Here is a 25,695-nt window from a genome sequence, read left to right as displayed (position 1 = left end):
GACCGGCAGCGGGGTGACTGGCAGTGGTGGGCCAGTCTACCCACTACATACAAAAAATATATCCTCTGGTTCTGTTGATACTGACCTTTAATACTTACCTTTACCGCCTTGGATTCGAGCCTAGAACCTCCAACTTGGGAAGCTGACTTGCTAACCACTACACCATAGAGGATTTATGTTTAAAGACTTAAATTATATAGAATATGATACTTCTTTATACTAATGATAACGAAGAATTGAGAAGTGAGTCATGATGGGGTGGCATTGTCATAGACCTGTTGACAAGGAAGGTTATCACCACCACCACCACCACTTTTCTCTGTTTGGTATAAGACGGTTTGTCAGCACTGAGAAGTTTTCCGTCTACTGCGACATGTTGTCAAACAGTGAGCTATGTCTGAGGGATGTAGTGATTGAGCTTGAGGAGGAGGAACTCATGGTATTATCTCGTTGACAGACATTTTCAATGATGCAGGACATTTGAGCCCTGAGTTCAGAGCCCCAAGTTCAGAGTTCAGAGCCTGAGTTCAGGTCCCTGAGTTCAGAGCCCGAGTTCAGAGTTCAGAGCCCCAAGTTCAGAGTTCATAGCCCCAAGTTCAGAGTTCAGAGCCCCAAGTTTTTTTTCCCCCTTTTTTCCCATTTATTCCTGATTTTATGTGTTTTAATTTTTTTTTAATTTTTTTTTTAATTTTTTTTTCATTTTTTTTTTTTTTTTTTTTTTTTTTATTTTTTTTTATTATTTTTTTTTAAATTTATTTTTTTTTAATTTTTTTTTCTTTTGAGGTTAGGTGTGGTTGACCTAGATGACCTTGTGGTTAGGTGTGGTTGACCTGGATGGCCTTGAGGTAAGGTGTGGTTGACCTGGATGACCTTGTGGTTAGGTGTGGTTGACCTGGATGGCCTTGAGGTAAGGTGTGGTTGACCTGGATGGCCTTGAGGTTAGGTGTGGTTGACCTGGATGGCCTTGAGGTTAGGTTTGGTTGACCTAGATGACCTTGAGGTTAGGTTTGGTTGACCTGGATGACCTTGAGGTGAAGGGCGATTCTGGGGCACTTGTGCCCCAGAGTCGCCCTTTTTATACTACTTAGAGAGTTATAGATATTGCCGACAAGCGTTGTTTACAAAGAACCTAACTTCAAATTCACACAATATTATTATTTTATTAAATAATTGAGAAAACGATATTCATTTCAAATTGTTATCAATAATCTTTGCCTTTCTAGTCGTTATTGTCTTATCTATATCATCAACTGATAGTACTATTGGTGACAAATATTTTTGTTTTCCTAACTGAGACCTAACAATTCATTTCAATTAATGGAATTTTTATCGATACCAAAATGTACCATCAGACTATATAATTTGTTTATTAACTATTTCTGGGATAAATCATTCTTATATTGTGCAATTGTATCTCTTTTCTGCAGTTCATGCAGGCAGTATATACAGGCGTGATGGTGAAAATAATTTTTGTATTATGTTGAATGAATAAAATACTGTATCTGTGTCAAAAACATGTTCTATTGAATCATCTTCAACCACAAATGAATTATGCAAGCACAGCTTTCACGGGAAAATTTGAAAGTTCAATATTAGTGATAGTAGTTCTCTTGAATAATCACGCAAAAACACAAAATCGCATCCCATTTCTCATGTTATTTTAGACTGACTGCAATGTTGAACATATATAGGATCATTCTTGAACTGAATGAATTTTGTACAAGCACAGTTTTCATGAAAAAAATTCAAAGTTCGATATTAGTTATAGTGATACTATGAAGAATTATTAAAAAATCAACCACAACTGAATGTAATGTTTAACATATAGAGAATAATTCCTCATCTTGAATGAATTTTGTACAAGCACAGTTTTCACGAAAAAAAATTTCAAAGTTCAATATTGGTAATAGTGATACTATGAAGAATTCTTGAAAAATTCAACCACAAAAGTCAAGTGCATTGCATTTCTCTCTGTTATGAATACAATGACTGAGTTCTCTGACTGAATACAATGGTAAACATGTATAGAATCATTTCTAATCTAGAATGAATTTTGTACAAGCACAGTTTTCACAAAAAAATTCCAAAGTTCAATATCAGTAATAGTGGTTCTCAGGGGAATTCTTGAAAAATCAACCACAAAAGTCAAGTGCATTGTATTTCTCTTGTTGTAATGGACTGCATGCAATGCATATATAGAATTACTCCTGATCTAGAATGAATTTTGTACAAGCACAGTTTTCACGAAAAGAAATTTCAAAGTTCAATGTCAGTAATAGTGGTACTATGAAGAATTCTTGAATAATCAACCACAAAAATCAAGTGCATGGCATTTTCCCTGTTATTATGCACTGAATGCAATGGAAATTTATGAAATCATTCCTGATCAAGAATGAATTTTGTACAAACACATTTCCCAAGGAAAGAAATTTTGTAGTTCAATATCAGTAATAGTGGTACTATGAAGAATTATTGAATAATCAACCACAAAAGTCAAGTGCATCCTGTTATTATGGTCTGAATGCTTTGGTAAACATATATACAGGATGATTTTTTAGTCCTGTTACCCAATTTTTGATGTAATTTATAAACAGAAATTTGGGTATTAATAAAAAAATAATATTTGTTATTTACAAAAGAAAATTGATATTTTATTACTCACATTTCTTAGTTACTCAAAATTATCACACCATATGCTCAAAATGTCCACCCATTGAGATTATACACGCTCGGACTCTTTTCACCATATTAGCAGATACCTTTTTCAGAGTTATATTGAAAATATTCGTGATTAAGTCTGTAATATTGGCTTTCAGTTCATCAATATTGTGAGGATTGTCTTTGAAGGCCTCAGACTTAATGTAGCCCCACAAAAAGTAATCAGGGGATGTGAGGTCTGGAGACCTTGGAGGCCAGTTGTCTTGTTGAAACCAGCAATATCTTTCTTGAGGTTCCAGTAGAGCCACAAATTGACGCACAATATTCCTGTACACTTCACCATTTACAGTCTGTTCAAAGAATATGGGTCTGACTATACACTGACAAGATATCGCACACCACATACCAATTTTTGCAGGATGTAAAGATTTTACCTGAACAGCATTAGGATTTTCAGTTGCCCAAATTTGACAGTTTTGACTGTTCACATAACCGTCTAGATGAACCCAAGCTTCGTCACTAAAGAACACTGTGTTCAAAGATTCGATTCCATTATCATTTAGGAATGACCTAAACCAACGGCAATATTGCAATCGCTTGTTTAAATCTGGAGGTTGAAGCTCTTGGACTAATCATATGCGATACAGATACATATTTAATTTTTTAGCAGCTTTATGAACACTCGAATATGATAGACCAACTTGTGAGGAAAGTTTTTGTAAACTTTTCCGTGGAGAATTCACCAATCTTGTTTTCACATCCTCTAAAACATCATCTGTCAAGACAGTTGATCGACCACTACATTTTCTGTCACAAACACTACCTGTCTCTCGAAATCGGTTTGCTAACCTAGAAATTGACATTTTTTCTGGCATAGGTACACCAACAAATTTATTTTGAAATGCTTCTTTTACACTCACGTACGATTTTGTAGCAAAATATAGTTCCAGAATGAAAACCCATGGTTCTATCGTAAAAGTAAAAGACATCCTGTTCATAACACAACCGGTATCATCACAAAATGTTACACAGCTTAAGGATAATAAACTCGCACTGCCTTGTGTCTACTGAGTAAGTAGGACTACCAACTTCGTACAGCAAAACAAAATTTCCCTTTATTAGGGAAGAATTAATATGTATTAAAAATAGGGTAACAGGACTAATAATTAATCACCCAGTAGAATCATTCCTGATCTCGGATGAATCTTGTACAAGCACAGTTTTCACGAAAAATATTTCATAGTTCTATATTAGTAATAGTGATACTATTGGGAATTCTTGAATAATAAACCACAAAAGTCAAGTGCATTGCAATTCTCCTGTTACTTTGAACTGAATGCAATGGTAAACATATATATATAGAGAATGATTCCTGATCTCGAATGAATTTTGTACAAGCACAGTTTTCACGAAAAAAAAATTTCGAAGTTCTTTATCAGTAATAGTGATACTATGAAGAATTCTTGAATAATCAACCACAAAATTCAAGTGCATTGCATTTTTCCTGTTATTATGTACTGAATACAATGTTTAACATAATATATCATTAAAATAGAATCATTCCTGATCTCGAATGAATTTCGTACTAGCACAGTTTTCGAGAAAAAAAATCAAAGTTCAACATTAGTAATACTGATACTATGAAGAATTCTTGAATAATCAACCACGCAAGTCAAGTACATTGCATTTCTTGTGTTATTATCTACTGGATGCAATGATAAACATATAGAGAATCATTCCTGATCTCGGATGAATTTTGTACAAGCACATTTTCAAAATTTCAAAGTTCAATATTGGTAATAGTGATACTATGAAGAATTCTTGAAAAATCAACCACAAAAGTCAAGTGCAACGCATTTACTCTGTTATTATAGTCTGAATGCTTTGGTAAACATATATACAGAATGATTTTTCAGTCCTGTTACCCAATTTTTGATGTAATTTATAAACAGAAATTTGGGTATTAATAAAAAAATAATATTTGTTATTTACAAAAGAAAATTGATATTTTATTACTCACATTTCTTAGTTACTCAAAATTATTACACCATATGCTCAAAATGTCCACCCATTGAGATTATACATGCTCGGACTCTTTTCACCATATTAGCAGATACCTTTTTCAGAGTTATATTGGAAATATTCGTGATTAAGTCTGTAATATTGGCTTTCAGTTCATCAATATTGTGAGGATTGTCTTTGAAGGCCTCAGACTTAATGTAGCCCCACAAAAAGTAATCAGGGGATGTGAGGTCTGGAGACCTTGGAGGCCATAAACCCTTGCTTATTATTCCATCACCAAAGAACTCTTGCAGAAAATCCATGGTTTCTCGAGACGTGTGACAGGTAGCGCCGTCTTGTTGAAACCAGCAATATCTTTCTTGAGGTTCCAGTAGAGCCACAAATTGACGCACAATATTCCTGTACACTTCACCATTCACAGTCTGTTCAAAGAATATGGGTCCGACTATATGCTGACGAGATATTGCACACCACACACCAATTTTTGCAGGATGTAAAGATTTTACCTGAACAGCGTTAGGATTTTCAGTTGCCCAAATTTGACAGTTTTGACTGTTCACATAACCGTCTAGATGAACCCAAGCTTCGTCACTAAAGAACACTGTGTTCAAAGATTCGATTCCATTATCATTTAAGAATGACCTAAAGCAACGGCAATATTGCAATCGCTTGTTTAAATCTGGAGGTTGAAGCTCTTGGACTAATCGTATGCAATACGGATACATATTTAATTTTTTAGCAGCTTTATGAACACTCGAATATGATAGACCAACTTGTGAGGAAAGTTTTCGTAAACTTTTCCGTGGAGAATTCACCAATCTTGTTTTCACATCCTCTAAAACGTCATCTGTCAAGACAGTTGATCGACGACTACGTTTTCTGTCACAAACACTACCTGTCTCTCGAAATCGGTCTGCTAACCTAGAAATTGACATTTTTTCTGTAGGTACACCAACAAATTTATTTTGAAATACTTCTTTTACACTTGCGTACGATTTTGTAGCAAAATATTGTTCCAGAATGAAAACCCATGGTTCTATCGTAAAAGTAAAAGACATTCTGTTCATAACACAACCGGAATCATCACAAAATGTTACATCACAAAAAAGTCAAGTGTATTGCATTCCCCTTGTTATTATGGACTGAATGCAATGTTCAACATATATAGAATCATTCCTGATCTCGAATGGATTTTGTACAAACACATTTTCCAAGGAAAAAATTTTCAAAGGTTTAATATCGTTAATAGTAGTAGTCTGGGGAATTCTTGAATAATAAACCACAAAAGTCAAGTGCATTGCACTTCTTGTGTTATTATGTCCCGAATGCGATGTTAAACATATAGAGAATCATTCATAGTCTCTAATGAATTTTGTAAAAGCACAGTTTTCCTGAAAAAATTTAAAGTTCAATACTAGTCAAATGACTCCTCTTGGGAATTCTTGAATAATCAACTACAAAAATTAAGTGCATCGCATTTCTCCTGTTATTATGTACTGAATGCATTGTTCAACATATATAGAATCATTCCTGTTCACTAATGAATTTTGTTCAAGCACAGTTTTCACGAAAAACATTTTCGGGTAAAACCTATCTAAATGGGGGCATGGTACGGTCAAGGGAGAAAAATAAAACTGTGAGACCCTTTGGCAGGTGTATTTAGCACATTCCCAACCCTTGTGTAATGAAGCGTATGCCCCCATCCTGTTATGTTTAGTAACGTCATTTCACACTTGGAATTTTACTCGGGGATTTCAATTTCCGTGGTCTGTACAGTTTCATCAAAGTTATAATTAAGATAAAGAAAGGAAAAAAGATGTTGTCGAATTCCACTATAACATTTTTATTCACTGTGTTTTGGTGAATAAAAATGTTATAGTGGAATTCGACAACATCTTTTTTCCTTTCTTTATCTTAATATGGAGAAGTTCCACAATATCTTTGATAAAAGTGTTAAAGTTATAATTTCCAACTATTTGACAGTCTATAGGCTTGTAGTATAACAACATAAATGTTTTGAATTTGTTATTACTGTTACTAAGTCTCCAAACAAACTCATTCCAATTCGAAACCTGTATAGTTCAAGTTATTAAAAACCTTTCTTAAGGTATTAAATACTTAGGTCGTGTTTACTCTCATTCCTATTACAATTTTAATAACTTGATATTGTAAAATGAATACGATACTGAAGCCAGACAAGTTAAGTGTGGATCCAAACTTATCAACTGCAAGCAAGGAATGGACACATTGGCACAAAACTTTTTAGAACTTCATTACCAGTATTGCTCCACAATCATCAGACTCTGAAAAGCTCAAAACACTTATCAACTTCATCACTCCAGATATTTATGAGTACATAAGCGAAAGTGGTACGTATAATGATGCTATATCTACTTTAAGGAGAATCTATGTAAAACCTGTAAATGAAATATTTTCAAGACATAAACTATCTGCACGTCAACAACAGCCTGATGAGACTATTGATCAATATCTTCATGCCTTAAAACTATTAAGTAAGGACTGTGAGTTTAAAGCTGTGACAGCTGAAAGAAATAGGGATGATTATATTCGTGACACATTTATTGCTGGAATGAAGTCTCCTACAATTCGCCAGCGTTTACTAGAGAATGTTGCATTAACACTAGAAGAGGCATATAGTCAAGCCAGATCCCTGGAACTTGCATATGCACAATCATTAGCTTTCCAATCTTCATCCCAATTAAATGCAACTTCTTCCCAAAATACTCAAGCAAGCAATTAGAATACTGATTCAGAAAACTGTTTATTAGCTGCTGCTAATGAAAAATGCTATTTTTGTGGTAATCTGAGACATCCTCGGGTCAGCTGCCCAGCTAAAAATACAATTTGTCATAATTGTGGAAAACAGGGGCACTTTGCTAAGGTCTGCAGGTCGAGTAAATTACAAATTAAACAATCAAAAAAATCGAAAGATATTATGAACTCTATTGACCTAGCAGCTTCGCCCGGAGGATTGACAAAGAGTACAGTACAAGCCCTGGTTAATGGAAAATCTGTCTCTGCTTTGATAGATACAGGGAGTTCTCTGAGTTTTATAAACAATTCTACTGCTCTTAACCTAGGTCTTCCTATAAGACCAGGTAGTGGTACTGTATCAATGGCGACTACATCAATATTACATCCAATATAACAGGACAATGCTTAGTAGATCTTGTCATTCTTGATCACTGTTACAAACAAGCAAATCTTTCGGTCTTACCAGAGCTTTGTGCGGATATAATTGTTGGACATGATATTTTGAAAAACCATGAAAGTATTAAAGTAGTTTTTGGTGGAAAAAAGCCGCAGTTAACCGTATGCAGCGTGGCAGCCTCAACTGTAGAACCGGTGTCATTGTTTTCTAATTTAAAACCGGAATGTAAACCAATTGCAATCAAATATCATCGACACAGTACAGATGATTTGAAGTTTATTGAAAATGAAGTAAGTAAAATGCTTAAAGACGATGTTATAGAGCCCAGCATTTCTCCATGGAGAGCTCAAGCATTAGTGGTTACAAATGAAAATCATAGAAAAAGAATGGTCATTGATTACTCCAAAACTATGAATCGTTTTACATTACTGGATGCTTACCCACTACCAAGAATCGATGATATTGTAAACAAGGTTGCAAATTATGAGTTCTTCAGTACTATCGACTTGAAAAGTGCATACCACCAAATTACGATAAGGAAAGAAGAAAAGCACTACACAGCATTTCAGGCATGTGGTCAACTCTACCAGTTTAAACGCATTCCGTTTGGGGTCACTAATGGAGTGGCAGTGTTCCAACGTGTAATTGACCAAGTTATACGGTCTGAACAGCTACAAGACACTTATGCTTACCTTGATGATGTTACAATCTGTGGCAAAACACAGGAGCAACACAATATAAACTTGAAAAAGTTTATCAACGCTGCAAACAAATACAACCTAACTATCAATAATGAGAAGTCTTCATTTTCACTGAAATCGATAAACATGCTGGGCTATCATATATCTATCAAAACTATCAAGCCTGACCCCAGCCGATTGGAACCACTGAAAAATTTACCTCCGCCTAGAGACACTGCATCGCTGAGGAGGACCCTTGGTATGTTTTCACATTATGCATCACTAATACCAGATTATGCCACTAAGGTGATTCCTCTTGCCCGTACTGCATTTCCCTTGTCTAAAGCAGGGTTACAATCATGTAGAAGAACTGCAAAAATGACGTCACTACTTGGTTGGCAAACATTTCAAGCTAATTACTGATCAGAGGTCGGTAGCTTTTATGTTTGATAACAACCGTCATGGTAAAGTGAAAAATGAAAAGATAATGAGGTGGAAACTGGAACTGTCTTGTTTTCATTACGATATTGTATATAGACCTGGCAAAGATAATATGGCTGCTGATGCTCTGTCTAGAGTATGTTCTTCAATCCAAAATCAGAAAAATCTATTAGTTGATTTACATGAGTCTCTATGCTACCCAGGCATAACACGGTTGTACCACTGGGTTCGGAGTAAAAACTTACCCTACTCAATTGATGAAATCAGAGGCATAACAAACTCCTGCAAAGTGTGTGCTGCTGTCAAGCCCAAATTCTTCAAACACAAAGGGACTCCGATTAAAGCCACTTCTGCATTTGAACGGCTAAATATCGATTTCAAAGGCCCTCTGCCTTCATCAAGTCAAAATCGTTATTTATTGGTAATAGTAGATGAGTTTTCACGGTTCCCTTTTGCTTTCCCATGTCCAGACATGTCATCATCTACAGTTAAATCAAAACTGAAAACCCTGTTTTCTACGTTTGGGGTTCCTAGTTACACACATTCGGACAGAGGAACATCATTTATGAGTCAAGACTTGAAAAATTACCTAAACTCGCATGGAATTGCAACTAGCAGAACCACTGCTTACAACCAAGCAGGTAATGGACAGGTTGAAAGATATAATGGCATTCTATGGAAAACGATTGAGCTAGTATTAAATTCACTTAATTTAGAAATAAATCAATGGTAGTCAGTTTTAGAAGATGCTCTTAGCTCAACAAGAACATTATTACTTTGCACAGCCACAAATCAAACTCCTCATGAGCATATGTTCTTACACCCACGTACATCTGGAAACAATGGTGTTTCAGCTCCTTCTTGGCTTCTCAATTCCGGCCCTGTGTATTCAAAAAAAATCAATCGAACATCTAAATAGGAGTCACTTGTTGAAGAGGTCCAACTTCTACATGGAAATGCTGAGTATGCACATGTAAAGCTACCTGATGGAAGAGAAACCACAGTATCAACACGTCTTCTTGCTCCAGTTGGAGAGTACGAAAACAGAGATCACGAAGAACAAACCGATTCTGAAAATGATGAAAATTCTCAATTACCATCTTCCGAACCTGAACTTGAATACTTCCATAATCCTCGAGCAACCCAAAACCAAGAGAACGAAACTAGTACTACTGCCGAGAGCTTACAACCTAGACAACTGTTTATTCTAGTTATTAGCCATATACGGCCACATGTAAATTGGCCATTTTTCTTTGTTATATTTTTTTCTAATAATGAGAGAAAAAGCTTCAACATTATTAAGCGGCTACTATAGAGGGCGATGACGATAGTTGAGCATCTAGAACAATACAGACTACTGGACAAGAAAACCAAAATACATATCCAAGAAGAAGTTTTAGAAATAGAAGACTCCTAATTATTTGAATGACTACATTCATTAACTCTTTGTGTACCAAAATTTTGAGTTATTAAATGGAATTTATTCTATGTTAAGTTAGTAGTTTTCAGTTCCCATGAAGATAGTAAATTTATTCTTGTTCATTGGCAACTTAGCCAGCATTTCTAAAATCGTTATAATTATGATCAGAATCTTATTAAAGTCCTTGGTTCCCACGATCCCACTTGGAATTATCTATTCTCACGATGGATTTAGACGCCAGAAGTATGCTGATTCAATCCCATAGTTCTAAACTTGCAAAAGGGAAATAACTTTTCTCTCCTAGTTTCCTTCTTGCTTGAACGTATCACCTTCCTTATTTACTGAGCAGAAAGAGAGTGGGCGAAGAGAAATTCACAGGCGATCGGGTAAATATTTTAAATGATGATGGCAAAACTGATCAGTCTGGAAGCCTCTGAAAACTAGGAGAGCTATCATTCTAATCCCAGCTGTCATAGTGTTAACTGTTTCTTGAGATTTTCTTACAAGTTCCAGTAATATGTTTTCGTTTGGGGGTACATTCTCATTCTCTCCAGGAGATTGATTGTCCAAGTAAATCGGACATTTAATGTAAGAATAATATTTAGAAGTAAAGTCCCCCTTATAGCTATGGGATAGTTGAGATAATTGACGATTGATTCCCTCTATACTACGCATCTTCAATACCCATTTTGGGGTTTCTGTATCGGGCTGAGAATTTCCATTGTAAAAGGGCCGGCGACTTCTTCCAACCATGGATGGAATCGTACGTCATTGAACGCTGATGAGGAGAGAACAAGACTAACTCCCTTTTGGATCTGTCGCCGCGACGCCTGAACATTCCTGGAGGACGACTAATCATCTTCACCCTTCATCTATCTCCGCCAGGGACTCCGGACATCGCGACGACAACTACAAGATGAGTACTTGATCTTTCCCCACCAGAATTCAATGTGTCCCTTAAATTTTGGTCTCTTAAAGACGTAAAAATAATTAAATTTGGTCTCTTAAAGACAAACATAATCTTTAATTGAAGAAAGTATTTATTGTAAAGTGTTGTTTGAATTTAAATATTTAATATAGAGGCAATCAATCGTCAAATGATTTTTATTTCGGATTCCTCACCACTAGAATAGTACTAGAAATTTCACTAACCCCTCCACCATCGGGGTCTCGCATGATTTCCAAACTTAATTATAGTTGTCTGAGAATTTAGGTTCTCAAAAGACACTAGATTTGGGGGGAAGAATGTAGTATAACAACATATGTTTTGAATTTGTTATTACTGTTACTAAGTCTCCAAACAAACTCATTCCAATTCGAAACCTGTATAGTTCAAGTTATTAAAAACCTTTCTTAAGGTATTATATACTTATGTCGTGTTTACTATCATTCCTATTATATATATATATATATAATATATATATATATATATATATAATATAATTTATATATATATATATAAATTGACAAAATTGCGAATATAATCTTCATTGAAATTGAAACTTCATCTCAGTAAAAAAATCGACTGTGGTTGGATTCAAACCCACAACCTACCTTTCACAAGGCCCGTTACCCCTGAGTCACGAATGCACTCGCTGAAAACACTTAAGCTATTGTTTGGGCTTTTATCGCTACATACACTTTGAATCACAAATTCAATGAATTAGGTAGTTTTAATAACCATTAAAATTAGAATTATGAATAGACACTGTATTGATGAACATAGAAATAGGACTATAACCATCCTTGGTAAATTCAGAAACTTTAATCAAAATTCAAAGTTTTAAGTTTTTAATTAGCTCTTTAGTTCATATCTGATATTCTGATGATGCGTTGAACATTCTGCATTCCGGAAATGTATATTGAATAAACCCGCATAAGAAGTAAAAGCACTATACTAATAGAAGCACTAATTATTTAGAAGCACCATACTATTCGAAGATGCTAGGAACTTTTAGGACCAATGATTTTTGTTATCAACAACTTTTGCGACAAAACGGTGAGAGGGAGGCTTTTTGCAGTAAAATCAGGTACCTCCTACAAGTGGTTGGACATTAATGTTCAACAATTGTTGTTCGACACAGGCGTTGATCACATAGAATCAGCAATTAATGTTGTGATAATATTCATATTTAATTTTGTGAAAATATTCACAATTTTGTTTTTAGGTATGTTGTCTATGTAATGTATCTTGTGTCTTGTATTGTGAATTGAATCGAATAAATTCTCTTCCTCCTTAATTGAATTCAGTTGCAGGCCTGTATTCACCTATATCTAAATATTCATTCAATATACTTTATATATTTATCAATTTGCATTTTAAAGTTGAATTATTATTTCCGTTATTCAGGAAAAAATAATTTCTAGTTTGAATTTTATTTCACGGATGGCAAATGACTTTTATTGAAAATTATACAAAATGAGGAGCAAATGAGAATGTTCAATTGAAAGTTTATAGAATTGTTTGGATGGAAGATAAAATAGATAATGCTAGTATATAGTTTCAAGAAGCCAATACTTGATATTGAGTTATAACAATAGCCTGTTTATCTACTCATAATTCTAGAAATGAATCTATAAACAGTTTTCATACAGTGACAGAAACGTGCGAACGTGTCGAATAGGCGATCATTATTTGCTAATCATCTCCAGGTAGACCTCAGAATTGGTGACAAAATACCTTTTTTCCTAGGAAGTGGCAAAATACATGGTCCCAAACCTCCGGTCACCCGGATTATAGTGAGGTCCACGTTATAAAGGCAGTGTTTGATTAGCAATGGTATTGCTATCCTTGTCTATCATTCAACAAAGCGGATAGCGCTATCTCTTTCTCGCTTTGTTCTATTGCCAGGTCTTTCAACAATGTAGAGTTAATAATTAATTAAAAAAATATTTCATCTTAATTATGAAAATTCTTTATGAAATTATTGAAACATATTAACATTAAATTGATTATTTCAAACAAGAATTAACAGTTAATATTACATCAATAAACCTGTATCAGCTACCGTCTATAGAAGGCATTTAAAAGACAGAGGATCGGCAACGTTGTTTCCCTATCTTTCTTCCCTGCCATTACAACGTGGACTTCACTATAGGAATAAGAGCCTGTTCACATGACAGCGATTTACGCTCGGTTGACCAACCGAGCGGTTGCCAGGTATAGGGAAACACGTGGTGCCGTACCCATGCAACGCTCGGTTTTAGTAGTCGCCGGCGAATCGCGGCGGTTGTAGTTTTCAGTCCAACCGCTCGGTTGTCGCTTGGTTGCCGGGCGGTTCGATATACTAGAGCAGGCATGAGAGCGTACACATGTCTCCAGTCAACCGAGTGGTTTCGAGCAGAGCAGTTCACATAGTGCACATTTTATTACAATTTCAGTTCAATTAAAATTTATTCTATTTAAATTTTCAGTTCAGTTAGTAAGTTCAGTTTAAGGGTGTGCAAAGGCTAAAAATAAACTTTCTACTGGTGATATTTTTCAAAGTTTTTCGATTTGTATATCATTAAGCTATCAAAATGAAAAGTTTTCTAAGGAGAACATTTTTTTTCGATCATTACTTTTTGTGATATGAGCGCCTAAAGTTTAGATTTTTGGGACAGAACATTTCAAATTTGGTAAGTGATAAATACATGAGATTTGAAGGATAGATTCTTTATGGTATTCTTGATCTAGTAAAACAAAAATTTTATGGAAATATCAATTTTTAAGATAGTTATTCAATTTACTAAAAATAACTTTTTGTTGAGTTATTTTTGGTAAATTGAATAACTTTTTAAAAACTCATATTTTCAGAAAAGTTTTGTTTTACTAGATCAACAAAGCCATGAAGAATCCATCCTCTAAATCTCATGGATGTATCTCTTACCGAATTTGAAATGTTCTGTCCCAAAAATTCAAACTTCAGGCGCTCATATCTCAAAAATTAATGATCAGAAAAAAATGTTTTCCTTAGAAAACTTTTTCATTTTGATAGCCTAATGATATACAAATCGAAAAACTTTGAAAAATATCACGAGTAGAAAGTTTATTTTTAGCCTTTGCACACCCTTAAGACATCCCTTGCACAGGTTGGGATATTGAATTAAAAATAAGCAATTTGTTATTTTTGCTAATTTATTAGAAACATATTCGAATTTACATTTCATTATAAAAATTAATAGTATAAATAATTATTTCCATTATTTGTGTTAATTATTCAAGAATCAAAACATTACTAATAATATAAACATATTGACATCTAAGAGCATCCCTAGTGGAAGTGATCAATAAAAAAAAGTATTGATATCAATAGGTTTTGGGCCAATACACATCAATAGGTATCCATGGATATGTATTGATGTGTATTGGCCCAAATACCTATTGATATCAATACAAATCAATACATATCCATGATGGATATCAATACATAACCAGCTGTATTGATATCAATACACATCAATACATTTCCATGGATATGTATTGATGTGTATTGGCCCAAATACCTAATAATATCAATACACATCAATAGGTAGCCATGGATATCAATACATAACCAGCTGTATTGATATCAATACAGATCAATAGCCATCTATAAGCAGCCTGTCTCCTTTATAGAAAAAATCCTCTTTTAAATCTAGGAGAGCAGCTTAGGATGAAGATAACATTTGCAAGGATTATAATATTTTAACCCAGCTGCAACTGGCATTAGACAAGAGAGTATACCTGTTTAATTATCTATAATTAATATAAGTGAATTGGATTCAGTGAATAGATGTCTATTGACATATTGATGAAAAATTAAGGGATGTAAATAGTTAAGACATAAATAATGTGAGAAGTTTGTTTATTAAAATAACTCATATGCATGTAATTTATCTATTAAGAAAGGTCCTTATTGTGGTGCTCCAGAATATTTTAATCTCTTCCTGTTTAAAGTAGCAATTTTTTGAGCTACATACTGGTTTATGTTACTGCACCTCAATTCAATCTCAATTTTTGAAGCATTCAGATTTTCCTCCAGGATCCGGTGTTTGAACATTTCTAGAACAAGTAACAGTTCAAAGTATACAATCTTTACAAATTAGAAAATAAGGATTTTATTTCCTGAATTAATCTGCTAGCAAATTTATTTAATAACCTAAAAATGTATTTAAATATGCATGACTCTCCCTCTCCTGAAAGGGAAGTCCAAGATAACACAAGAGCGTTTTTTTCACGTGAAAATTATGTCCTCACAGTTTTACATTATAACGTCATATTCTGGTGGAAAAGTCGAGAAAATCCCATTTTTCTCATGTGAAAAAAGTGTAAATGTTCCAACTTTTCACGTGAAAAGTACATGAGACTGAAACTTGAAAATAACGTTTTTTTTTGTTTCTACATTTTCACGTTATACTGAACATGTATAACTTACTGAACTCTCAGAAAATAACATGAATAAAACGGGTTTTTCTACATTTCTTGTCCCACATTTGGTAATTTCTTTCGCATGAAAATTTCCAAAAATTCACATGGAAATAACGTTTTTAAAATACATTTTTCATTTTTACAATATTTTATTGTGAAAAGATGGAGAAGGATCACCTTAATTATTCTGAATAAATAACCTTCTCAATTCTTTATTTTTACATTAAAAAACTATAAATCTTATAAAACTTTTGAATAACCACAATATAATGTGAAGTAAATTCTCTACCCTAACTTTACAATAATTTTACACAAAACTGAATAAAAATTAAATTCAACTATAAAGTCCTATTCAGACAAATGGATTTTTCCTAGTAAGTGATATATGCAATCTAACAGCTGGACACTATAATAAAAAAAGCTCATTTTCATTTGTAATCATTCAACAGCTGACAAATTGTAAATATTTTTCATGTAAGCTTCTTTTTCCAGCTGTTGGACTTTGTATCAGCCATTTGCTTGTATTAGCTTTGCATCACCAATGGGAAAAAACCATAAATGTCTGGATGGCCAATAGGGAGATTTTTGCTTTAATAAGATGGTTAAACAACAATAATTTATATTAAAATTGAATTTATTTTCAATAATAATATTTATATAAACATCACAATCTTCAACCCTTCAATAAGTTGGAGACTGTTGTAGATACTGTAACTTTCAGGATAAGTTATTGGTCGAATACTCCACCTTTTGACATACAACTGAATTTCAACCCCTCACAAGGGGGTGACTTGGGGGTTGTATCTCGAAGATTTTAAATGTAAATACCCATTGTGGATTATCTTAAAAGCCTTCTCAAAACGAGAAAGATGACATCAATAAAAATCTTCTATGATACTTTTATCCAAAATGGCGGCTGATTGAAGTTTTGGTTTTTAAATAAATAATTGATAAAATTCAATCAGCCGCCATTTTGGATAAAAGTATCATAGAAGATTTTTATTGATGTTATCTTTCTAGTTTTAAAAAGGCCTTTATAATGATGTATCACACAATGGGTGTTAATATTAAAAATATTTGAGTTACAACCCCTCATTTCTTTACAAACTGTAACTTCAATCAGCCACCGTTTTGGATTCAAGTTTCATAGTACATTTTAATTGATGTTATGTTTCTTGTTTTAAAAAGCCCTTTAAAATAATGTACCACACAATAGGCGTTTACATTAAAAATATTCCAGTTAAAACTCTTGAGTCACCATATTATACATTCTGAACCTAGTCAACCCCTTATGAAGGGGTTGAAATTCAGTTTACCATATGTCAAAAGTTAGAGTATTTGACCAGTAACATATCCTGAAAGCTACAGTATTATATCTACAACAGTCTCTAAATTATTGAAAGGTTCCCATACATATGACTCACCCAGTATGATTACTAACTTATAATGATTAGCACAAGCCTAGAGCTCATGTGGACATCACCCATAGAAAAAAATTGTTTGACTTTATATTCTGTTTTGAATTGATTAAAATTGAGACTTACTTAGATTTCTCTTTGCTGGTAAACCGAGTTTTTGAAGACTTCAGCCAGTGTTTGATTACTGCTTCTATGTCTTTTTCTTTTGTGTTGAAAAATTTCATCACCACAGCTCCTATCAGAGATGAAACAAAAGTTTACTTATAATTAAACATATTTCAAATAATATTTTTTGACTGGAAAATTGAAAAAACACACATGTAGCAAACACGCAGTCTCACTCTCTCTTATTATATAAAATATATATTGCTAAAATGAGAGGACTACACCAATAGATTTTCTGAATTATAAAATATAAAGCTCTTAATATAAATAAATGAATCAATTGCTTGCTGGAAAAAGTCTAAATAAAGCCTGCTGGTCCAGAAAACAACTGAATAAATTCTAATCTATCAATCCACAGTCATATATTATTGATATTAAGTTCATTATAATAACATGAGTGTAGATTAGTTTGTGGTGACTTCAATTTATTACTTAGGCTAAATAAAAAGTTTTGTTACACATTTAAATTTATATGTACCTGCATAACCCTGGAATGTGTCTAGAATAATAATCATCTTATTTCAAGCAATGATAAATTCAAGAGGCTTTTCTCTTATTATTATTAAGTTATGCCTTAAATAATACGGTATTAAATGTTGTGTTATGAGGTTATGTTATGCGTGGTCTATAATAGTCTTTTGAGAAGATTATCATTTTAATAAATAAGTATTTAGACCTATAATAAATTTATTCTTTCATTTTACGGTACATCAATAAAAACAAATTCACTCGACTCACCTATATTTCCTGGATAAAATCACAAAAATTACAAACTACAAAACTCATTCCAAAAACAGTTGGTCCGTTGTCCGTTACTAAAAAACAAAATGCTAATGCATGGTGCATCACATCTTCATGATCATAAAACTGTATCGATAAACCCAAAATGTTGATAAAATATTATCAATACATCGATAAATAATAATTATCGACTATTAATAATTACATATTCTCAAACATAATCTACATCTTTGTTCGGAAATGTGATATTCAAATTACATAGTTTAAATACATAAAAGTAGAATACAATCCTGATTTCTACATTTTTGAATGCAATAAAATAATGGGAAAAAAGTTAGAATTGGTATGATATATTGATTGTTAAAACTTTGATATTTCCATTCCACAGTATCAATATTATTGATAATATATCGATATTTTCATTCAATGGTGGCAATTTCAAAATTATTGACAATGTTACTGTTATTAAAACATTTGATATTAATTTCAGGTGGACATTATTGATTTTTTATGGTGGAAATTTGTGCTTGACACTGAAATAATATTGGAAATGATAAAATAGTAGGTTGTTATTATTTGAATTGAAACCCCAAAAATCATTTCAAAGTCTATGTGAGTAATTCCAGATATTGCATGATTTTCCTCATAAACTGTGATCTAATTTGAAAAAGTGTTATAACTTTTCCAATTTTGGATAGAATCATTTTAAATTCTAGGACAAGGTTGATAATATGAACAGAAAGGCTCATGATTTTTTTCAGAATTTTTTATGATGAACTAAATTTTATTTTAAATTTTAAACGTCAGTAGCACGTTAACGGCACGTCTGACAGGATTTTCACATGGGACAAAATGTGCTGGAAATTTACTTCTACACCCGAATCATAAAAATACATTGTTCCGGAAAAATTGAAAATCTGCCAAAATTATTACGAAGTTTTAAACTGCATTTAAAATTACCGCAAAAGGTCTATAAATCGTTAACGGTGCATTGTAGACGATTTTTGCAAGAGACAAAAAGTGCTGGAAATTCACTTCTACACCCGAATCAGTCATCAAAAATACATTGTTTCGGGAAAATAGAAAATCTGCCAAAATTATTACGAAGTTTTTTAACTGCATTTAAAATTACCGCAAAAGGTCTAAAAATCGTTAACAGTGCATTGTAGACGATTTTTGCAAGAGACAAAAAGTGCTAGAAATTCACTTCTACACCCGAATTAGTCATCAAAAATACATTGTTCCGGGAAAATTGAAAATCTGCCAAAATTATTGTTTCTAACTGCATTTAAAATTACCTCAAAAGGTCTATATATTGTTGACGGTGCCCTGTAGACGATTTTTGCAAGAGGCAAAAAGTGCTGGAAATTCATTTCTACACCCGAATCAACAGAAAGTTTAACGTGAGACTTTTTTGGAAAATTCAAAAAAAATTTCCATCAAAAATTTAATTGGCGTGAAATTTTTTTTTATCTCAATAACGGTGTGTTGTAAACGATTTTGCAACAGATAGAAAGGGGTTGAAATTCGATGTTACATCCGAACTGTTGGTCAGAAAGCCTGAATTGAGAGTTGAAAAAATGATTGATTTCCACTTTTAACATTTTCACTTTTTATTCACGTGAAGAAACGTGATTTTCACATAGCGTGTGTTAACATGGGTAATATCATCCTGAGAGCTCAGAAACCTGCCCTTATTGATATCAATGAAGATTTTATATAATCAATAGAAGCTTATTGACTGTATTTACCATGATTTCTATTTGTTTGTATTTACTTCGAATGATGCCCATTTACTTTTATTGATATCACTAAAAGTTCAGTGATAACAATAGATTTTCGTTGACTGTATTTACCATTATTTCTATTGATATCCATGAGCACCTATTGATATCACTGAACGTACAGTGATATCAATAGAAGTTCATTGATTGTATTTACCGTGATGTGTATTGATATCCATGAACTTCTATTGATTTCCATGAACATGTATATTTGCACATATCTATGCACATTATATATGCACATATCCATGAGCATATATTGATATCAATAGAGTTTCTCTATCGATTTTTATGGATCTCTTCCACTAGGGAAGAGATATGTTCGGAGTACGGTACGGCGAATGATTTTTAACTTTATAAAACATAATTATGCTTATGTTCGTTGAAAGGCAAGATGTTCGGAGGAATGCACGGTTTGCTGCGCGGTTCGAGGTTCGGTTCGGCATGTGTGGACGCACCTTTAGTTGTTACAGGATATTTATACAGATCACAGGCCAAAGCAACATAGTAATCTATCTATCTTCTTCTTCTTCTTCTCTTCTTCTTCTTCTTCTTCTTCTTCTTCTTCTTCTTCTACTACTACTACTACTATCTATATCTATAAAAGGCTAAGCCCCGACAAACTGAAATCACACCACAGCTCAAACTACTAAGCCTAAAAACATTAAATTTCGCACAATTGTTTATGGTAGCCTCAAAACATCCACTACAAAAGGATTTTCAGAAATCTGCCCCCCTGAGGGAGCTGGGCCCCCCAAAAAATTTTACTTTTTAACCGCTTATTGCACAGCAAAGTCATGAGGAATTTGTTTGTTCAGCTACAAAAAAAAATCAGCTCTATATGCAGAAAAAATCCGATCAGGAGCACAGGGGGGTTCAGGAGAGAGCACTTTTCGAAAATTTTTATGTAAGATCACACTACAGCTCAAACTAATTGGCATACAGACTTAAAACTTTGCACAAATATTCTTCAAACATGCTATAGTGAGGTCCACGTTATAATGACAGTATTTGATAAACTTTGGTTTTGCTATCCTTGTCTATCATTTGACAAAGCCGTTGGCACTATCCTTTTCTAGGTCTACAACGATGCCAATTATGTTTTTGACAGTGTAGAAATATAATTAATTAATGCATAGAATCGGCATCGCTATTCTTCTATCTTTATCCACTGCCATTATAACGTGGACCTCACTATAGACGCGCACTAAGAACGGATTTTGAGATATTTTGCCTCTAAGGATTTCAAAGGATGAAAAAGGATCCTATTGAGTATCCTTATGGTAAGGTGAACTCCATATGGAACTGAGATAATTGACACATGATACTCTAACATAATTATGTTGTAATCATTGGAAAGCGTAAAACAATTTCATCAATCAGCTGATTGAATTGATTTTGCGTTGATTGAGAGCGCGAGCTTGCCACGTGTTTGTTCCATTGTTGTATGCTTAGCCGGTTTGGTTTGCGCCTTCTATCAGCTGTATATCTCACACACTTCGATTAGAACAGAGCACAAAGATTTTCTTCGGATAGGAGTTTGTTGATAATTCTTTTTTCAAATTTTATTGCCATCAAAAATCACATTGAAAACTTTCTTAATAGTCAACAAGATTACAGAAACAAAATGTCAAACATATACCTACATTTATATTTGTAGCATGGCCAGAAAAAGGCAAACTTGAGTACTAGCCGTGAGTTTATTAAATATAACTTAATATATATATATATTTTTTGTTAATATTTTGTGAATAAAAATTACGAGTTGATGAGAGATGTGAGTAATTCCTTATATTTGATCCAAATGGTTATTCATAATATAGTAGTTGGGGTCACTGCAATCAAAAGTTTTTTATTCTGTACGGTAGCTACTAAATTTCATACGTATTTGATTGTCCATAATGTATCCAGTGTACATAATGGAAGTAATTGAACTACTCAAAATTAATGGCTTACTGGTCCCTCATAGAATTTATAGTATTCTATATATAGTATAGTATAGTATATATTTATAGTATAGTATTTATAGTATTGAGTCTGTCTTTTTCAGCGCTGACTATTAATAATAATGCTTAATTTACAACTAGCTTACCCGGCGAACTTCGTACCGCCAATGTATCTCATGTCCCACTTGACTTTATTTGGTGAATCATGAAATTTATCTGACAATCAATATTTTCATTTACATCTCAATACGGACTTCCTATGTGCTTAGTCATGCAGCATTCATTATTCCAAAAACATATTCTTCTCAATCAATTGGTAGTAATATCTATCAGTAAAGTTTTGAATTAAATAAAAGAATGGTTAAATCAGTGTTTCAAAGATATTGCTAAGATATTGATATTCAATGTTTTCATAGCTGTAGATTGTCGATATATGGTCCAGGAAATATGCGATGTACGATGAATCACACAGAATTCCATATTCTTTCCATTTTGGGATGAATATAAGCTAAGCTGGATTCAAAAAATTGTAAATTATTCTTTCATTCTTCAGTAATTAATGAATGCAATATGAACAACTCTCTTTCATTAGGTGAATAATTTTTTTTCAACATTTTCCAGTTTCTCAATGATAGGGGAGTGATTATTTATATAGGTCTTCTAGGTACCAATCAACTATTGTACTATGGTACCAATCAACTACACTTCAACTCTAAACTACCGTTTTTAATACCAGTACCAATAATACCGGTACACAATTTATCACAGGGTGATGTGTTTATTACAGCTGGTAACTTTAGATGCTAAATCATATTATCACAATATGATCTTAAATAATGATCATCTTTTCGTTCTTCAGTAGCCGCTCGGCCGAAAATTTCGAAAACATAGGTCTGCAAAATGGATTAATAAATGATTACTATTAGCCCCCCTATTGAAATTTCTGTTCAGAAACCATCCCCAATATTCACACAACATATTCCCAAAGTTTCATGCCGTTTTGTCAAGTAGTTTTCAAGTCTACAGGGAACAAATCAACATACAAACAAACACACAAACAGACATTCATTTTTTTATAAATAGATTTTCATTCGGCTCAAACAAAAGCCTCTCTAAAATGAAGGTAGAATGATAAGGATTTAGTTCTGTTTCTAATCACTTTCAAAAAGTTCATGTAGTACCTACACTATTGTGTTTGAGACACTTCTGGCGCTATCATAGTTTCACCACTATTCTGTTCCACAGAACTATCTCTTGCAGTCGTTAACTATATCTATAATAATTATATAAAGTAAAGAGCACGTACGGGATAGGAAAATTATGTTTGACGCATCATCACGCCTGAACTAATGGACTAATTAACTTGAAATTTTGCATATAGATTCTTGATTAACCAAGAATGGTTATAGGCCTATTTTCAATTCTTCAAAATTTCATTACGTCAAGTTTTCATTTTGTCAAGTTTTAAAATAGATCCTTGCGAAGCACGGGTTCCTGCTAGTATTATATACTACGCCTACTATATTAACGGTACCTAATAAATCAAATAGCCTACCGTACACTGTCAAAAAGAAACGGGTTCATTCAACAATTTAATACTGTGAACTAAAAAATTAGGTCAACAATCAACATATATTACTGAGCCAAAGATGAATACGGTACGGTATTCATCAAATAACCAACCAAGTAAATATTGACGAAAAATCAAATCAAGAAAACTTGAACCATCAAGCCAACTGACCTGATAAATAGCTGTCACGAGTACCACTTCGTAGTCGATTATCAGTACACCACTGACCTTGAGTAACAATGAAAATAGTAATAAACAAGCCAGCAGTAGTTGCTCATTTGACCTCTATTGGAGGAGCTCCAAGCACGGTGACTCTCACACTGACTATAAAACACGAATGGCGGGTTGAGCTCGTTCATCACGTTAGCTGATATTATTGTCCAATATAAAAGCTGCCCAGTACCCGGTGCCCCCTCTACAATCCTATGAATAAACTTGAATTTGGGCCTAATGTATGCAGTAGTAGTAGACGTTGATTCAACGAAATAGTTGAATCCACAGTTGATAATCATAATTTATCAACGATTGCCTTCGTATATAAACCTACAGGTTTTCAGCTGTATCATTATCAAACAGTTCACACAACATTTGTCCTTGTTTTAATTATTTATAACATACGGTAACTCACTACTTGTTGAATTTGTTGAACAAGTTGACAGTTTTTCGTTTTGTTGATAGACTTGAAATCAACGATCAACGACCACTACCACTATGAAGTAGGTAGGTAACACTGCGCAACTGCGCTAGTTTATTTTAAATCTAAAATTTAGAGATTAGCGACAACTGCTTTGCTGTTTGTTAGATGATAAAGTTGAGTTATTATTTTTTGAAAGGACAGTAGGCTATAAATTCAGTATGGATAATTAAGAACATAGATAATCATCAAGCAATACTCATAGACAATACAGAGCAGGAATTTGGGATGACAGTTATTGTTATCGAGTTTTAGACTGTTGACAGTTCATTCCCATAAACAACAATTAACAAACAATAATCGGAAAAGTAATTTTTGCTTCCACGTCTCTTTTTTGAATCACGTGTGGCAAGTTTAGCATAGTGTAAGCTTTTACAACTCCGTGAAGCTAGTCCCACCCAGTCGAGCACATTTTTTGTGAATAGAACCAAATAAATGTGCTAAAAATTTGCTTTCAGAATATTATGCATTTTGAAAAAATGTGCTCATTCCCTTGCGTCCTAAAAAAGAGAATTTAGTGGGTGGGGCTGAGCGTAAGCTTACAAAAATGTGCTCATCTCCTTCATCGAGATTTGATAGGGTTTATAAAGCTGATGGGTGAGGGGGTAGAGCATGTGTGAAGCTGGCACCATCCAGTAAAGTACATTTTCTGAAATTGTTACCAAAAAAATGTGCTCTCAGAAAATGCATTTAAAAAAATGTGCTCATCACCTTGACTGTGAAACCGGGAGAGTTTAAGAAATTAATTGACGAGGTGGTGGAAAACAGTCAGAACGATCAATCAATCAATCAATCATCTTTATTCAAATATACATAAAAATGTACAAGAATGCGTCAATTAAGAAGAAATATTTTCTTGAAGATATAGCATGTCAGTCATAACAAATACATAAAAATTTACAATACTTATATAATAGTCTTCAAGGATGAAGTTTTCCAGAAACTCATCCACCGAGTAATAGGCTTTTTCTATTAAGAATTTATGAAGGTTAGCTTTGAATTTTCTGAATCCACAGTTAGTTGATAATAGTTTCAAAAAGCTTGGAAGTCTATTATAAAATTTGCACCCTGCATAGCTAGGCTTCCTCTCAAATAATTTCCTCCTATGAGGCTGAGTTACAAAGTTTTCTCTCCCTCTAGTGTTATATGAATGTGTATCGGCTCTAATTCGGAAATTCGTTCTATTTTGGAAAGAATGCACAATCAGCCTGAAAATGTAAATAGAGAGTACTGTTAGTAGGGATAGTGATCGGAATGTTTCTCTACAAGGGTGGTTGTATCCGAGCCCCGCCATATACCTTATCGCTTTCTTTTGTTGTACAAATACTCTTTGAATATTTTCCTTTGAAGTACCACCCCAAAGCTCTATACCGTTCAACATAACAATAAAATGTAGCAAAGTACGCTACTTTAACGGAGTTGTGTGGAACATACTTCACCAGATTTCTGATAAGGAAGAGACTTTTACTTATTTTCCTGATCATACTATCAACATGTGAAGTCCATGTCAGCCTTTCATCAAAATTTACCCCTAGCATATTAACAGAGTCAGTGCTTTCAATTTCATTATCACCAATATATAATTGGGGAAGTTG

General features: G+C 33.5%; 2 protein-coding genes across 4 annotated transcripts in view; both read right to left on the bottom strand.

Moving 5' to 3' along the window:
- LOC111055741 (UDP-glycosyltransferase UGT5) overlaps window positions 1-23,784 on the bottom strand; it is a 95,987-nt gene extending 72,203 nt beyond the window's left edge. The window contains exon 1 of the mRNA XM_039427482.1: window positions 23,578-23,784. The gene's annotated coding sequence lies outside the window, so the exon portion shown is untranslated. The remainder of the gene's footprint in view (window positions 1-23,577) is intronic.
- On the bottom strand, window positions 928-23,568 carry LOC120351176. 3 transcript variants are annotated; one of them, XM_039427486.1, is made up of 2 exons: window positions 4,911-6,476; window positions 928-2,894 (listed from the first exon to the last, which is right to left on the bottom strand). In XM_039427486.1, exons 1-2 carry the CDS (start codon window positions 5,745-5,747, stop codon window positions 2,685-2,687), a joined length of 1,047 nt encoding a protein of 348 aa, XP_039283420.1. In that variant the 5' UTR covers window positions 5,748-6,476; the 3' UTR covers window positions 928-2,684. The 3 variants fall into 3 exon arrangements, with proteins under 3 accessions (XP_039283420.1, XP_039283418.1, XP_039283421.1); XM_039427484.1 differs by having other exon boundaries at window positions 928-2,904; window positions 4,921-6,476; XM_039427487.1 differs by lacking the exon at window positions 928-2,894 and adding an exon at window positions 23,392-23,568 and having other exon boundaries at window positions 2,912-5,601.
- Window positions 23,785-25,695: the final 1,911 nt, after the last annotated feature.

Source organism: Nilaparvata lugens, chromosome 4 (assembly GCF_014356525.2).
Source record: "Nilaparvata lugens isolate BPH chromosome 4, ASM1435652v1, whole genome shotgun sequence".
In the NCBI taxonomy this organism is placed as follows: Eukaryota; Metazoa; Arthropoda; class Insecta; order Hemiptera; family Delphacidae; genus Nilaparvata; species Nilaparvata lugens.
The sequence above is the reverse complement of the archived record's forward strand: the minus strand, read 5'-3'. Positions and strand labels throughout refer to the sequence as shown.

Bases quoted from the DNA above. Each gene is read 5' to 3' on its own strand.
- LOC120351176 (XM_039427486.1), bottom strand. From the start codon at position 5,747: ATGAACAGAATGTCTTTTACTTTTACGATAGAACCATGGGTTTTCATT. The intron at 2,895-4,910 runs CTCACATCCCCT...AGGTCTCCAGAC, and splicing joins GGCCTCCAAGGTCTCCAGAC to CTCACATCCCCTGATTACTT.